The 12,385-nt window shown below is 36.7% G+C and overlaps 1 protein-coding gene across 1 annotated transcript in view; it reads left to right on the top strand.

Annotated features, from left to right (window-relative positions):
• The window catches only part of EPB41L4A (erythrocyte membrane protein band 4.1 like 4A), a 130,543-nt gene that overhangs the window by 57,661 nt on the left and 60,497 nt on the right, over positions 1 to 12,385 (top strand). The window contains exons 3-6 of the mRNA XM_082783368.1: positions 2,202 to 2,253; positions 3,171 to 3,249; positions 7,161 to 7,258; positions 10,200 to 10,320. Coding sequence (XP_082639494.1) covers positions 2,202 to 2,253; positions 3,171 to 3,249; positions 7,161 to 7,258; positions 10,200 to 10,320 — 350 coding nt within the window. The remainder of the gene's footprint in view (positions 1 to 2,201; positions 2,254 to 3,170; positions 3,250 to 7,160; positions 7,259 to 10,199; positions 10,321 to 12,385) is intronic.

The raw sequence follows: 12,385 nt of genomic DNA, 5'->3' as shown, positions 1-12,385 counted from the left end.
CACCTTGAAGCTGATTTCAGTTTACTTAAGGAAAACTTAACAAAGGAGTTATTCTGTCACAGATTTTGATCTGATTTTGAAACAGCATAATTTTGGTTTCTAGTGATGTAACATAAAACTCTCAATGATAAGTGAGTTTGACAGTGTTTTTTTCTATTGTGATGCCAGTTTTGGGAAGAGGGGTGTTCTGTGGCCAGAATGTGCACTGCAAAGTTATTTTGCAGTTCTTTCTGTCTGTTTACGTTGAAATCTCTTTATCATCCTATTGTGCTAGCCCAGATTATTTCTGACAAGGAGTTCCAATAGGACGTTTGAACAAGTGTAACAAGTTTTTCTTTCCTTCCCGCCTTCTGTTGGGATTAAGAGGATTTCTATTAGCATAGTTAGTGGAAGTAGTCAATACATGTATTGAACATTTTTTTTCCTTCAAAATTTAGGAAATCTGAAGTGTTTGCTCCTAAATGTATATCCTTGTAAAGCTGTCAATCTTGAGTGCTGAGAGATTGTTTAGGGGTAAGAGTCAAATACAAGATATCCATCACTTGCAAAGTACTATCCTAATTATTTTGTTTCAAAATGCAGCTTTCTGAATCAAGGGATGGTAGCTCTTACAACCTTACTTTATGGCACTTCTTAAAAAACATTCTTGGATTGAAATGGCAATGTATTACCCCTAGAGCAAGAACAAGGCACAAAGCTGCTTTTATTACAGATGGATCAGCAGCTAATGGAAGTACTTTGTTTTCATGTTTCTTTTTTCTTCTCTCTTTTTCTTTCTTTTTTTTTTTTTTTTTTCCCCCCTCAAAATAAAGATAGTTGTTTAAAACCACTTACTCAGTTACTTCCTTGAAATGTTCTGCTCAAGTCCTCTGTAGTGTTTTTGCCTGTCTTCTGTGTTACTCTTTCTGATAGTGAAATTGTTTAGTCCAGAGAAGTTCAAAAATATTTTTTGATTGACCTTTTCATTTTTTATTCTCTACATTTTTATTTTTTTGGGGGGGGGGGTGGGGGGGAAAGGAGGGAGGGAAGAAGGGAGGGAGTCCAGTAAGGGGTTGTTTTATTCATTGATATATATAGTTCCTTAGTTAAAAAAAAAAAAAAACAACAATGTGTGGGTATGAAGGGAGTAAATTCAAGCTGCGGCAATTTTCTAACAGCTTTATTCTGCAGCATTTGTTTCCAGTGTTTTAAGAAAGTATGCCAATCTTAGCTAGTCCAAAAAGTTTCTGTATGAGGGAATAGGACTGAAAAAAGTAAAGACAAGAATGACAAGAATGGTCTTGGCTGCTGCCTCTGCACTTTTGATCAATAACTGAATCACAAAATGCCAAGCGAAGGAAGAAATAAGTAACTGAAGTGATTACAAGAGCAGGGTGTTCATCGTGCCTGTGACCTATGTAGCAGTATGCAGCTGGTCTGCAGAACAGTAACAGTAAAACTTTTATTAGAAGTTTGATTAAGTCAGGACAGAGTAATCAGTGAGCAAGTAGTGTCTGTTGATCAAGTAGTAGGGGAACCCTTGTAACAGCTCACCACTCTGTGGCATATTTAGCATGCCTCCATCATCTGTGATGCAAACAACTGCTTCCATAAACCTGGCGGAAGAGGCTCCGTGCCCTCCCTCCCTGGGTGATGATTTCCAGGCATATCCTTCCCCTGCTACTGGAATCATTTTCCTAAAAATCAAAACTTATTTTCCATTGCTTCCAGTTGAAGCAATTTCTTCACGTCCTATACTTAGTGGACACAAAAATTGATTACTATGTTCTTACAGGCATTTCTTAGTTGTAGTAGGAGTGTTGTTATGCCTGTTCTTCCCTACAATCTTTATTTTATTTTTTTTCAGAAAAGAAATGTAGTGCCTTCATTCTTTCCTTGTTGGTCCTGTCTTACTTGCTTTGCTGTTGCTGTTACTTCAGAGTCATCCTGCTTATGTTAATCTCACAGGAAGAAAATATAAAGGTTGTGCGCAGCCATGTGCTAGCTGCCCTGGGTAACATAGACACCAAAATGTACCTTGTGTGATACTTCCCTAGAGCCAGCTTGGTCTGGAGCCTGAGATGGGGGCCTCTTAGCAAAACATTTCTTTTCAGGAAGACCACTACTCCTAGAGAAGATATGTAACATTGGACTTGCATAATTGCAGTTACTCTTTCTTAATTTTCCATGTAAGTGACTAACTTCCATCATCTGTCTCACAGTACTGGCTGGACCCTGCAAAGACCCTTGCTGAACATAAGGAGCTGATAAACAGTAAGTATTCAATTCAAACTTAAAGAAGTTATCTGAAAGTGAAGTAACAGAGGCAATATTCCACAGAAGTACTCTGTCCAACATCTCTGTTCTAGTCAAAACAGCTTGATAGTCCATGAACTAGTTTATTGCTACGGTTCATAGCTTTATCAAAATTTCACACAGATTGAACATGCCGCCATTTTATGATAACTTGTGTAATTAGTGTCCAAAGATTTCTATGTAATTAAATTTTACTTTAGAATAATAAAGGATGCTATCCTTAACTTGTATATGTAGTTTCACAGTAGCTGTGAAAACTCTCCTACACCGTACCTTACCATAATCAAGTCAGATTCCATTTTTTCTTATGAAAACAAAAGTAGTGTTTCACACTGATAGTAGGGCATCTGCTCTTGCTGCCACTCTACAGATAACACAGATGTAACATCTGTTACTTGTATTATAATTAAGTAATATAAAAAGATTATTTTACTTTAACAAAAGTTTGGAAACCCTCTATAAAATATAAAAATATGCGAAAAGTGGAACATATGTGGAATAAGTGTGGCTGTAAGAATCATGGTCCCGAGTTAACTGAATCTTTCTGGAGAATAGTATTTTTAAAAGGTGAAATAGAAAAGATTTTCAATTATTTGTTAATTAAGGTAGCACGTAATTAAAGCTGCTCCATAAGATGATCAGAAATACTCAAGTGATTAGTATTTGTTAATAAAAATTCTCTTAGCTTTTTTTTTTTTTCCTCCTGTAGTGAGTACAGCTTTGCTGTGTGGAAGCAGTAGCTTTTTTTGCTGATTTCATGTTTTATGAACTATTTAGATAGGCTTCTTTGTAGCTGCTTTGTTGCAGCTGGTAACAATTCTTAACAACTACCATTTCATAACAATTCACTTTCACACTTTCTTACTTCTCTGCAGCTGGACCCCCATATACTCTGTATTTTGGCATTAAATTCTATGCGGAGGATCCATGTAAACTTAAAGAAGAAATAACAAGGTACAGTATTTGGATGAGAATGTGGTTTTGCTGTTTTCAGGGTAGCAATCTCTTCAGGCGCATATTGTTATGGTGTTGGTTTTTGCTTGAACATATGGACATCTTTGCTTCAACATGTATAGGAAGAGAGTTACAACTAACCTCACAACTATTTTGGAAGACCAGGATGAAAAGGTATTCCCTGCTACATTATAAAACATGGGGACTTGGCATGCTTCTTTTTTCTTCTTTTTTTTTTTTTTTTTAAAGGATTGAATTGCCCTATCTGTACATGTATTGTGCAATAGTGAAGTTTAGAGTTTACTTGGATTTCTAAATACAAATACAGGTAATTTTCTTCTTTATTGGTTGTAGCTTAAATTCCAACTGTTTTTCAAGAGGATTTGTGTTGATCTTTCTAAAAATATGTGAAGGAAATTGAAGAGCTGCATGCTTTTGATTCTTTTAACCAAGCTTGGCCTCTACAAAAATGGGGATGCACACAATATATATATAGACGTGTTCACATTCCTGTGCACGCGCACACGCACGCACGCTTGCCTGAACTTTCACAGACAGGGTTTTCTGTTTGCTTTGTTTATGAAAGATCTTAGACAATTAGCTCATGTTCAAAAAGAATTTTGATAGGTAGGTGGTCAAAATTAGTGTGCTGACTTGCATTAATAAATGCCAAAACATTTCTTTTGATGCCCTAGGAATATGACACAGGAGAACTCATTAGAATAAACACAGGGTTTTCAATTTTTACTAATCAGAGGTGGCAGTTTTTGCAGCATGGTCAGAATATTTGTCTTGTACCAGGATGAGATTTTTTTTCATGCTGCCACTGCAGGAACGGACTATAACAGGACTGATACTAGCCTGGTAAAAATAATAAATACTGTGACTTTGCAGCTGAAAGTGTGTAAGCTGGCCATGGTATTAATCAGTATTACTGCCTCTCTGCTGTGAAAGTTTGTTGTAGTTCTCCTGTACTTTTCCAGACCGCTTTCAACCTTGCTCACAGGGGAAGAAAGATGGTCCTGGGGGTGGAGCTTTGGCCACAGAACCTGTTGTGATTGCTATTCGGGATGCATATGGATTTCTGTCTGTGAAATGACCGGGTAAATTTTCAAAAAGTGTTTCTGTTTTTCTTGTCATAAGATCAATCAGTGATTCACACTGCTAATTAGATGTGCAAGTGTAGTCACTAAATATTTTGTCATGACTGGTAAGCCTCCGTTTGTGTCTGAACAGTGTTGGGTCATGTGAAATTTGCACCTCAGAAGGTACAGAGGAAAGGCAAAAGAAAATGGTTCATTTATGTCTGTGCTCTTCAATAGAGCCTGATGAAGATAGCCAAATGCCATCAACATTTCTGAGCATTTATTCCCTTAGAGTCCTAAGCATTGGAAAGGAGATACGGATTTTCAGAAAAAATTCAGCACTAAACCCATACTCTTATGCTTAAGAGAGATTAAAGGCCCTCCTTTTCTTTATAATAGTAATTTTCTGCCAAAGTGTGTAATTCCAGTGATGTGCTAACCATGTTTCTTTGGAGCGTGTATTTGTTATTTTAATGGATATGAGTGTTGAGTCTGTTGTTATGAGATGTTAATGATCTGTGGCATTACATGATTACTATTTGCAAATAATGAAAACCTGTCAAATTTGTAATTGCTTCCCAGCAAAATCTAATTTTAGCTTGTAGGCAAAAGCTAATGCTGAGGTGATACCTATTAACATTTATTGGATGAGTTTGCTAGAGTGAACTCATGCTTAGGCACTATTATGTGCACGTGACAAACATGACAGCGCAGAAGGTGAGAGTGCTTTAGCAACAAGTTTGGACAAAAGGCCTCGTTCTGTGAGGAGCTTACCTGCTTCAGTGGGAGTTGAGATCTTCGGTTTACATAAATCACTCAAGAAATTAATAACTATTAATTCTTGGCTCAGACTCTATTTTTTTTTTTTTTTAAATTTTTTGGGGCAGTTTCTTGCTCGGTTTTACTTTGAGACAACAATATGAGAATGCAGACCTATAGATACCTGCGACATGAAAAAGACATTGATAGCATCATTTGTTCTCAAACCGCATTGTAGAGCTGCAGAAGTGCTAGCAGAAAAATGAGTGCATATCAGAAAAACATTTAATGTTAAAAGGAGGATTCTCAGTGCTCCACAATAAATTTAAAATCTTATTAGTCATCATCATCAATCATACTGGGATAATTTGTCTCAATGGGACTATTGAGCATTAGCTAGAATTAGTACTGAGGTATTGCTTAGATAGAGAAAACACTTAGAGTGTATATACTTCATGTTTTCTAACACTGCCAAAAAAAAAAATCCAAAAAAAAATGTTATTCAGCTCCGTGGCCCTTAGAGGTGGAGAATGTTAACCATTTTTTTGATGATGGGTATTCTTTCTGTAATGTCTGGCACTGCACAAATGGTAGGGTATCACTATTGAGAAAGAAATTAGCATCCTTAAAAAGAGGCTCATCTGGGCTGATCAAGTCTAGTAATTTTGAATGGATCTTAAATGATTTTGTGGATCAACTGTCACAACACTTGCAGTTTGCAAACTTCCCTGAGATCACGATAACTGCTCTTTGAACTTGCAGAGCGTTTCAAGGTGCTTTCATAAGTGACCTGTGCTAAAACAGAATAAGTTAGTTGCAGTGTAGCTAAATGTAAATCAAACTGAGTTGGTGAGTAGTAAGAAAGCCATATGCACCTGTGGATGACCATTTTTTATTTAAGAAGCTACCTCTTCAGTGTTGCTTTTGTATGAAGCTGGTGCAAGACGTTTGTTTAAAATGGTGTGAAATGCTGTGTAAATCTGTTGCAGTAAAAACACACAAAGCCTATTGTGTAAAGGGATATCCTATAATGAATATGGCGAATTCCAAAACCAAACAGAGCCTTTGTATGATGGCATGTTTCCTTCTGTATTACTTTTCCTTTTTTTTTTTTTTTTTTTTTTTTTTTTTGCATGTTGTTTCACTGTAAGTGCAGCATTTGAAAAACAGGGGAAGTTGTGGCAAATGTAGATACTTGTGTTTAAATGGTGTGATATCTGAGTAATTTGTCTGACATGCTGAACAGGCACACTAGAGACTGACAAAGCAGCTTCTAAGGTGTTTGGTTTGCATTAGAGGTAATGGCAGAAAGTAAAAAGACACTACCTGCTTAAATGTCATCAGTTAAAAATACTCTTTTAAAACTTTGGTATTATCTTCACTTCTCTTATGTTGCTGATTTGAGATTTGGTGTGGATTCTCTTTGAGGCCTGCATATGTGCTTCATCAAGTGTAGAAGTAGGTTATGGTTTTGAAAATTGCATTTTAGCTTTGCTATGTCTGTTCAAAGGCAAGGAGTCCCCCATGCTGACAGATATGAAGAGCTGTTGATTGTATGCTCACCTGTTTTTTCACAAGGGAATGGACTCAATGAAATCTGTTTTTTCCGCTAGACTTGTTATTCTGGTATCAGAGGAAACCTTTGAGTCAAGAGGTGTTGAGTTCTTCGGAATGGTGATCCACTGATCAGTGGCCAATTGATAGATTTCTTACACTTTTTTTTTTTTTTTTTCTGGTTTCAAGCCCTCTTTGCAACTTCCTGACTGCTCTATGAAAGTCTAAAGAGAGAAATTACATTTTTATGAGAAAATTATTTTTATCTACATGATGCAAGCAGATGGGAAAACTGCAGGGTTCTCCCTTACCTGTGTTCTTTCACTAGGTTAACCTTAGTTATCATTTAAAGGTCAAAAGGAGAAAAGTAATTCAGATGTAAAATACAGTTTTTGACTGTCATATAGTTATGCTGTGTGGTGTGTCATCAGTAAAATGGAAGATGATGAAACATTATGTGGTGCAGCAGACCCAATATTGAAATAATAGTTTTGTGTTCTCTCTGTGTTTTAGGTATCAGTTTTTCTTGCAGGTCAAGCAAGACATCTTACAGGGCCGCTTGCCTTGCCCAGTCAACACTGCAGCACAGCTGGGAGCATACGTAATTCAGTGTAAGTTCCTCTGGCCAGCTGCAAGCTTCTCTTTGTTAAGCCTGTATTATGATTCATTTAAGTGTTACTTGAGGACTTCACTAACACGTTTGCCACCCATTTCAGAACAGAACAAAGCTAATGCGATTGATTTCAGCTATAGAACTGTAAAGAGATAAACATTCTGAACAGATTACGTGGAAATCATTTGGAAACTAACACAAAAAGAAACTGGGAAGCCAGTCTGCTGACTATGCCAAACAGTTTTTACCTTGCTTAGGGATACCTTATTTTGTACTTTCAACCTTATGACTTTACGTAGCATATGGAGTATGTGAAAAGCACGTCTTTTTCTGTGGTGTATTTTTTTTTCTTCATCACAAAGCTTACAGATTTGATGGGATATTGGCAGCCTCCAGCCACAAAGTGTGTCAAATAAAAGAATCTTTCAAAATTACATTATGTCAATATGAATATGCCTCTGCTTGAAGGGAGGATATGTTTTGACCTGAAGTGGAGAATTTTAATCTACCTGTCATTTTTCTGCATTCAGTGGATGTTATATCCTCTGCATTTGATGGAACTAACAGTCATTTAGAAAGGAGCTGTCTGTCTACCAGCCAGCTATTCCTTTCACACTGCAATTCAAGCTCATTATTCAAATACAGTCAGTAACCAAAAATCATATGATGAGCCACACTGCAGCCTGAGTCTATAACTTGTTAAATTTATATTTCTTGTGTGTGATTTGAATTAAGCAAAGATTATTTGCATTACTGGTATTCCAAATGTGACTCAACACAGTACGGCATTAAAAAATGGACCTTGTTTCATTTCCATTTCAGAATAACTTGTATGTGAAATATGAGTAGGCAGTATGCAGAATTTCACAGTGTATTCCATGGATTGTGGAAAAGCTAAAATTTCATGCAATTTTTGTTTTTTGTGAAATTATTTTAAAATAACTTTTCACCATATAAGAAAAGTGACACATCATTCTCTGAAAAAACTGTTTGTACTTCTCACATTACTGGCATATATGCCTTCCCTGAAACTATACTGCATGTGTGAAGCATCTTGTTTGTATGATTCTAATCTCAGATATTCTATTGGAAAAAAATGAGGAAGCTCATGTGAGAAAGGGAAGGTAAAGTATGACAAAAATTAGATGCTGTGGGTTAAATATAGTCCTGGCACCAGTAAATGTACATTCCCATTGGCTCTCTAAAAAGCTTACTATATTCATTTGTTTATTGCTGTTATTATTTAGGGCTTCCAAGTGTTTAATTTATGTAAATTGACAACTGAGAAACATTCATGTCAGATACTTAAAATATCAACTTAATGCATTAGCACTGAGGTCAATGGTTTCTCTGAGTCATGTGCCAGACTCTGTTTCTTTCTTTTCCAAACCAAGATGGTTTTCCTTTTGTGGAAATTCAGTAATGGCTGAGAACCTGCTTCTCTGAGGGGGTCATTGGAGCTATCAGCTGCCAGGCTTAGAAGGAGCCCAGGGGACATGTGGTCTCCCAGAGTCCTCTGGCCAAATCCTGTTCCAGCCACAGGCCCTGCTTGCACCATTCAGGTTGTGCCTGGGTGTCATCTCTGGTGTCTGTGCAGAACCTGTCCATAGCACATCAGTCATTTTCCTCCTTTCATGGCAAAGACTGCAGACTATTACAGTGATGATGGTGCAAAAATCAGCACCTATGGCACAGTTTGCAGAATATACCAATTCTGGGTTTTATTCTGATTTTTTTTTCCCATTGGCAAAACTGAAAATTTTGCTGTTGTATTTGTCCTGCTGTTCCTGTTACATGCAAGAACCATATTGTTTTTGTGGAGATATTTTGAGAAACATCTGAACACCTCTACTGAACAGATCACTTTCTTGATCTAGAAACTATTAGGATCTAGAAAGAAATGTGAGTTACGAGATGACTCTTTCTTCATGGCTCTTGTAACCTCCATTTAGCTATGTTTTTTCCTTCGGTGGAGACTGGATAGAAACCTTCAGTGAAGGTTTTCTCATAAAAGCCCAATTTATTCTGCTTTTACCCAGTTTATAGAAAAACATAGAAATATTAATTTCATGAGGTTTTCTCAGATAGATATGAATATAAAGATCGTTAGAAGAGAGTTCTGAAAAAGGTACATGCGTATTTAATAGTTGGATAGCAATGGGTAAATTAATCTGAGCAACGTATGTGAATTCAAGGTTGTTTCAAAGAAAATTATATTGCCTACTCATTGATTTTTTTTTCCTTTAGAAATATTAAATTAGAAAATTATTTTGATTAAAAAAAATAATTTCATGTTCAGAGAATATATTGGTATTTTATTGAAGACTGAAGTCTTGTATTTCCTTACAAGAAATGATGCTTACCTGTAGAAGAGCCTACTTCCAGGTACTTTGGGATATTTGTCTCCATACCTGTTCCCACGCTGACATTTCCATTAAAAGTCCTAGCAGCAGTATGGATCAGTTCCATCTTTAATGTTACAGCATATCATGAGGGCATAGATATTCCAAAAAACTAGGCTTTGCTTTTCCACCTGTTTTACATATGCTGCCAAATAACATATGGCATCAAAGTTCAACGTTGCTGGCTTGATGAGTTCAGATTTAGTCCTGTAGAAGTGGTACGTTTCCTGTCAAAACTTCCAGCTGTTTGAACCTTCCGTTTCTCTTTAAAAATGATTGAAGACATGCTTGCTTGTTTTTATATGAGCTATTATGTACAGTTCTATATATAAACCGAAGGGTATTTTCTACTTTTCTTCTAAGGAAAGGTAGACTTCTGAATTTTTAACTGATTGCATAGTCAATTTACAGTCACTTGGAAAGAAGCGAATTAGCACAAATAGGTGTATTAGATAACAGGTTTTTTGGTTAACATAAAACATTGAAAGTGTGTAACCCTTTTTCTCTTTTTTTTTTTTTTTTTTTTTTGCACTTCAGCTGAGCTGGGAGACTACGACCCTTATAAGCACACTGCAGGTTACGTCTCAGAGTACCGCTTTGTTCCAGACCAGAAAGAAGAGTTGGAAGATGCCATAGAACGGATTCACAAAACTCTGATGTAAGAATTTAGTACTGTTGTGAGCTTTTCAGGTAAAATTGGGTTCAAAGATGCTTGGTAGGTAGGAAAAGGTAGCACCTTGTTGTGCAGTGGCTCAAGAAAAGAGCACAGAGCATCCAGTTGTGTTACTCCGGAACAGCAAACATTTTCCATAGTTGCAGTTATTATTTTAGAAACCAAATAAGAAAATGGTTGGAAATAGGATATTTATCAGACCTTGGTGTTGATGTTTGTGAACCAGCAGTTTTAATAGCACTTCAATTTCCTCTTAGTTTGTAGTGCAAGAGAATGAAATCAAAATCTTTTGACATCTTTGAGTTCAGTTCCTTGTTTCAGGTCAGGTTTCCTGCATAATTTTGAACAAGTTGCTTACTATGCACATGCCTCAGTCTGCTGTCTGTAAAATGGGTATAATAATATTTCTTTTCTTAGTACTGCCCTGTGTATTCAAATAATGAACTGTTAGGACAAAAACACGTTTAATGTAATAATGTGCAGAACGTAGTACAATGAAGCCTCTATTTTCTTGCCAGATCCTTAGCTGTGGTAATGAAGGAGTGCTTGTAGCAACCTGCATGAATCTTTGTAGCAGCAGCTCACATTGCAGGAGGTACCAGGAAAGCAGTTTGTATGCCCACAGTTTAAGTGATAAAGTCAGTTGCAACATCTGCATGAATTAAAGAGTCAGTTTTGTTTTACAAGCATAAAGTCCTTTCATTTTATTAACCAACATATCTTCTGTAAAATGTATTGGCAGTGGCCAATATAATAGATTCTATGGTAAGGAAGAATGTATGATTCATAAGAAAAAAAGCAGCACCTAGAAACAGTCATCAGGCAGCACTGTATAGCTCAGGGAATTTGTAGTGCTCGTGTGGAGACAAAAAGCAAACAAGTTCCAAAACTTTACACGAAACCTTAATGTAGTGGGAACAGAGGATATCTGGTGGGCCTCAGAGGAATTCTAATTTAAACTGAACCAGGCACTACAGAAGTTTGCAGACATCAAAAGTGTACCTGAAAACATTTCTTTTGTGACAGGAGAAGCAGCTCTTTATGAGAAGGAGCTGAGAGAGCAGAAATAAGATAGACTTATGGTATTTGGCAACAACAGCTGTTGAAGAGATTGTAGGAGGAGAATGTTATGGTTACTGGAGACAGGACAAAGGAGAACCAGAGATCTGAAACAGGTATATCAGCAGACCTGAGAGATTCATGCAATCCCAATTTAACCTTGGTAAAAGTTGGAAAAGAGGTTGATTCTGTGAGACTGTAAAGCTTCAGCTCTCCATCTTCCCTGTACTGGAACAATAATCACCTTGGACATGAAACATCCAAGATCGAAATATGGACATGAAACATCCAAGATCTTTGACATACTGGGTAATTTCTGCCTGATGGTGGGCCCCAAGTTGCTGCTTTGGCTGTCAGTTGATTATCTGTCAGACTGCAATTTGTGCATAAAATATCTCTTGATTACTTGTAGTATGAAGCCAAACTATAAGGACAAGTAGGAGATGCACTGCATTGCCAAACAGATAAGGAGAGCAAGATAAGAACTAGCATCCTTTGGTCCCATTAATTCCGTAGTTGCTTGGAGAGGGAAAATATAGCAGTTTCATATGGAAGTTGGAGAAAAGAATGTAATTTCCAGTAAAGAATTTGTGGAAAGCAGTGCCAGAAATGTAGCCTGTACAAATGTAGCTTAAATGCTATATACACATGCAGAAGGTCTGAAAACACTCGTCTTAAAGAGAAGGTTTAACTCTATACTGTCTCTGGACATAAAAAAATACTTAGAAAAAAAGAGAAAAAAAAAAACAAAACACAACAAAAATAACACAGTAGTTCAGAGCCACTTTCTACCCCACTTGCTTTTTTTTTTTTTTTTCTTTTTTTTTTTTTTTTTTTTTTCCAGAAATAGCATTCTACATATAGAATACTTTCAGTGAGGTTAGTTTTAGGCAGAAGTCCTCTTGGTGTCTGAGTAATAGAGGCAGAACCAGCAGTTGCTGCATGAAAGCACTATAAATCAGAGAGATTTGGCTTCCCAACCTGCCAATAT

This window comes from Aythya marila, assembly GCF_965140915.1.
Source record: "Aythya marila genome assembly, chromosome: Z".
Lineage (NCBI taxonomy): Eukaryota > Metazoa > Chordata > Aves > Anseriformes > Anatidae > Aythya > Aythya marila.
This window is presented reverse-complemented; position numbering and strand designations above follow the sequence as displayed.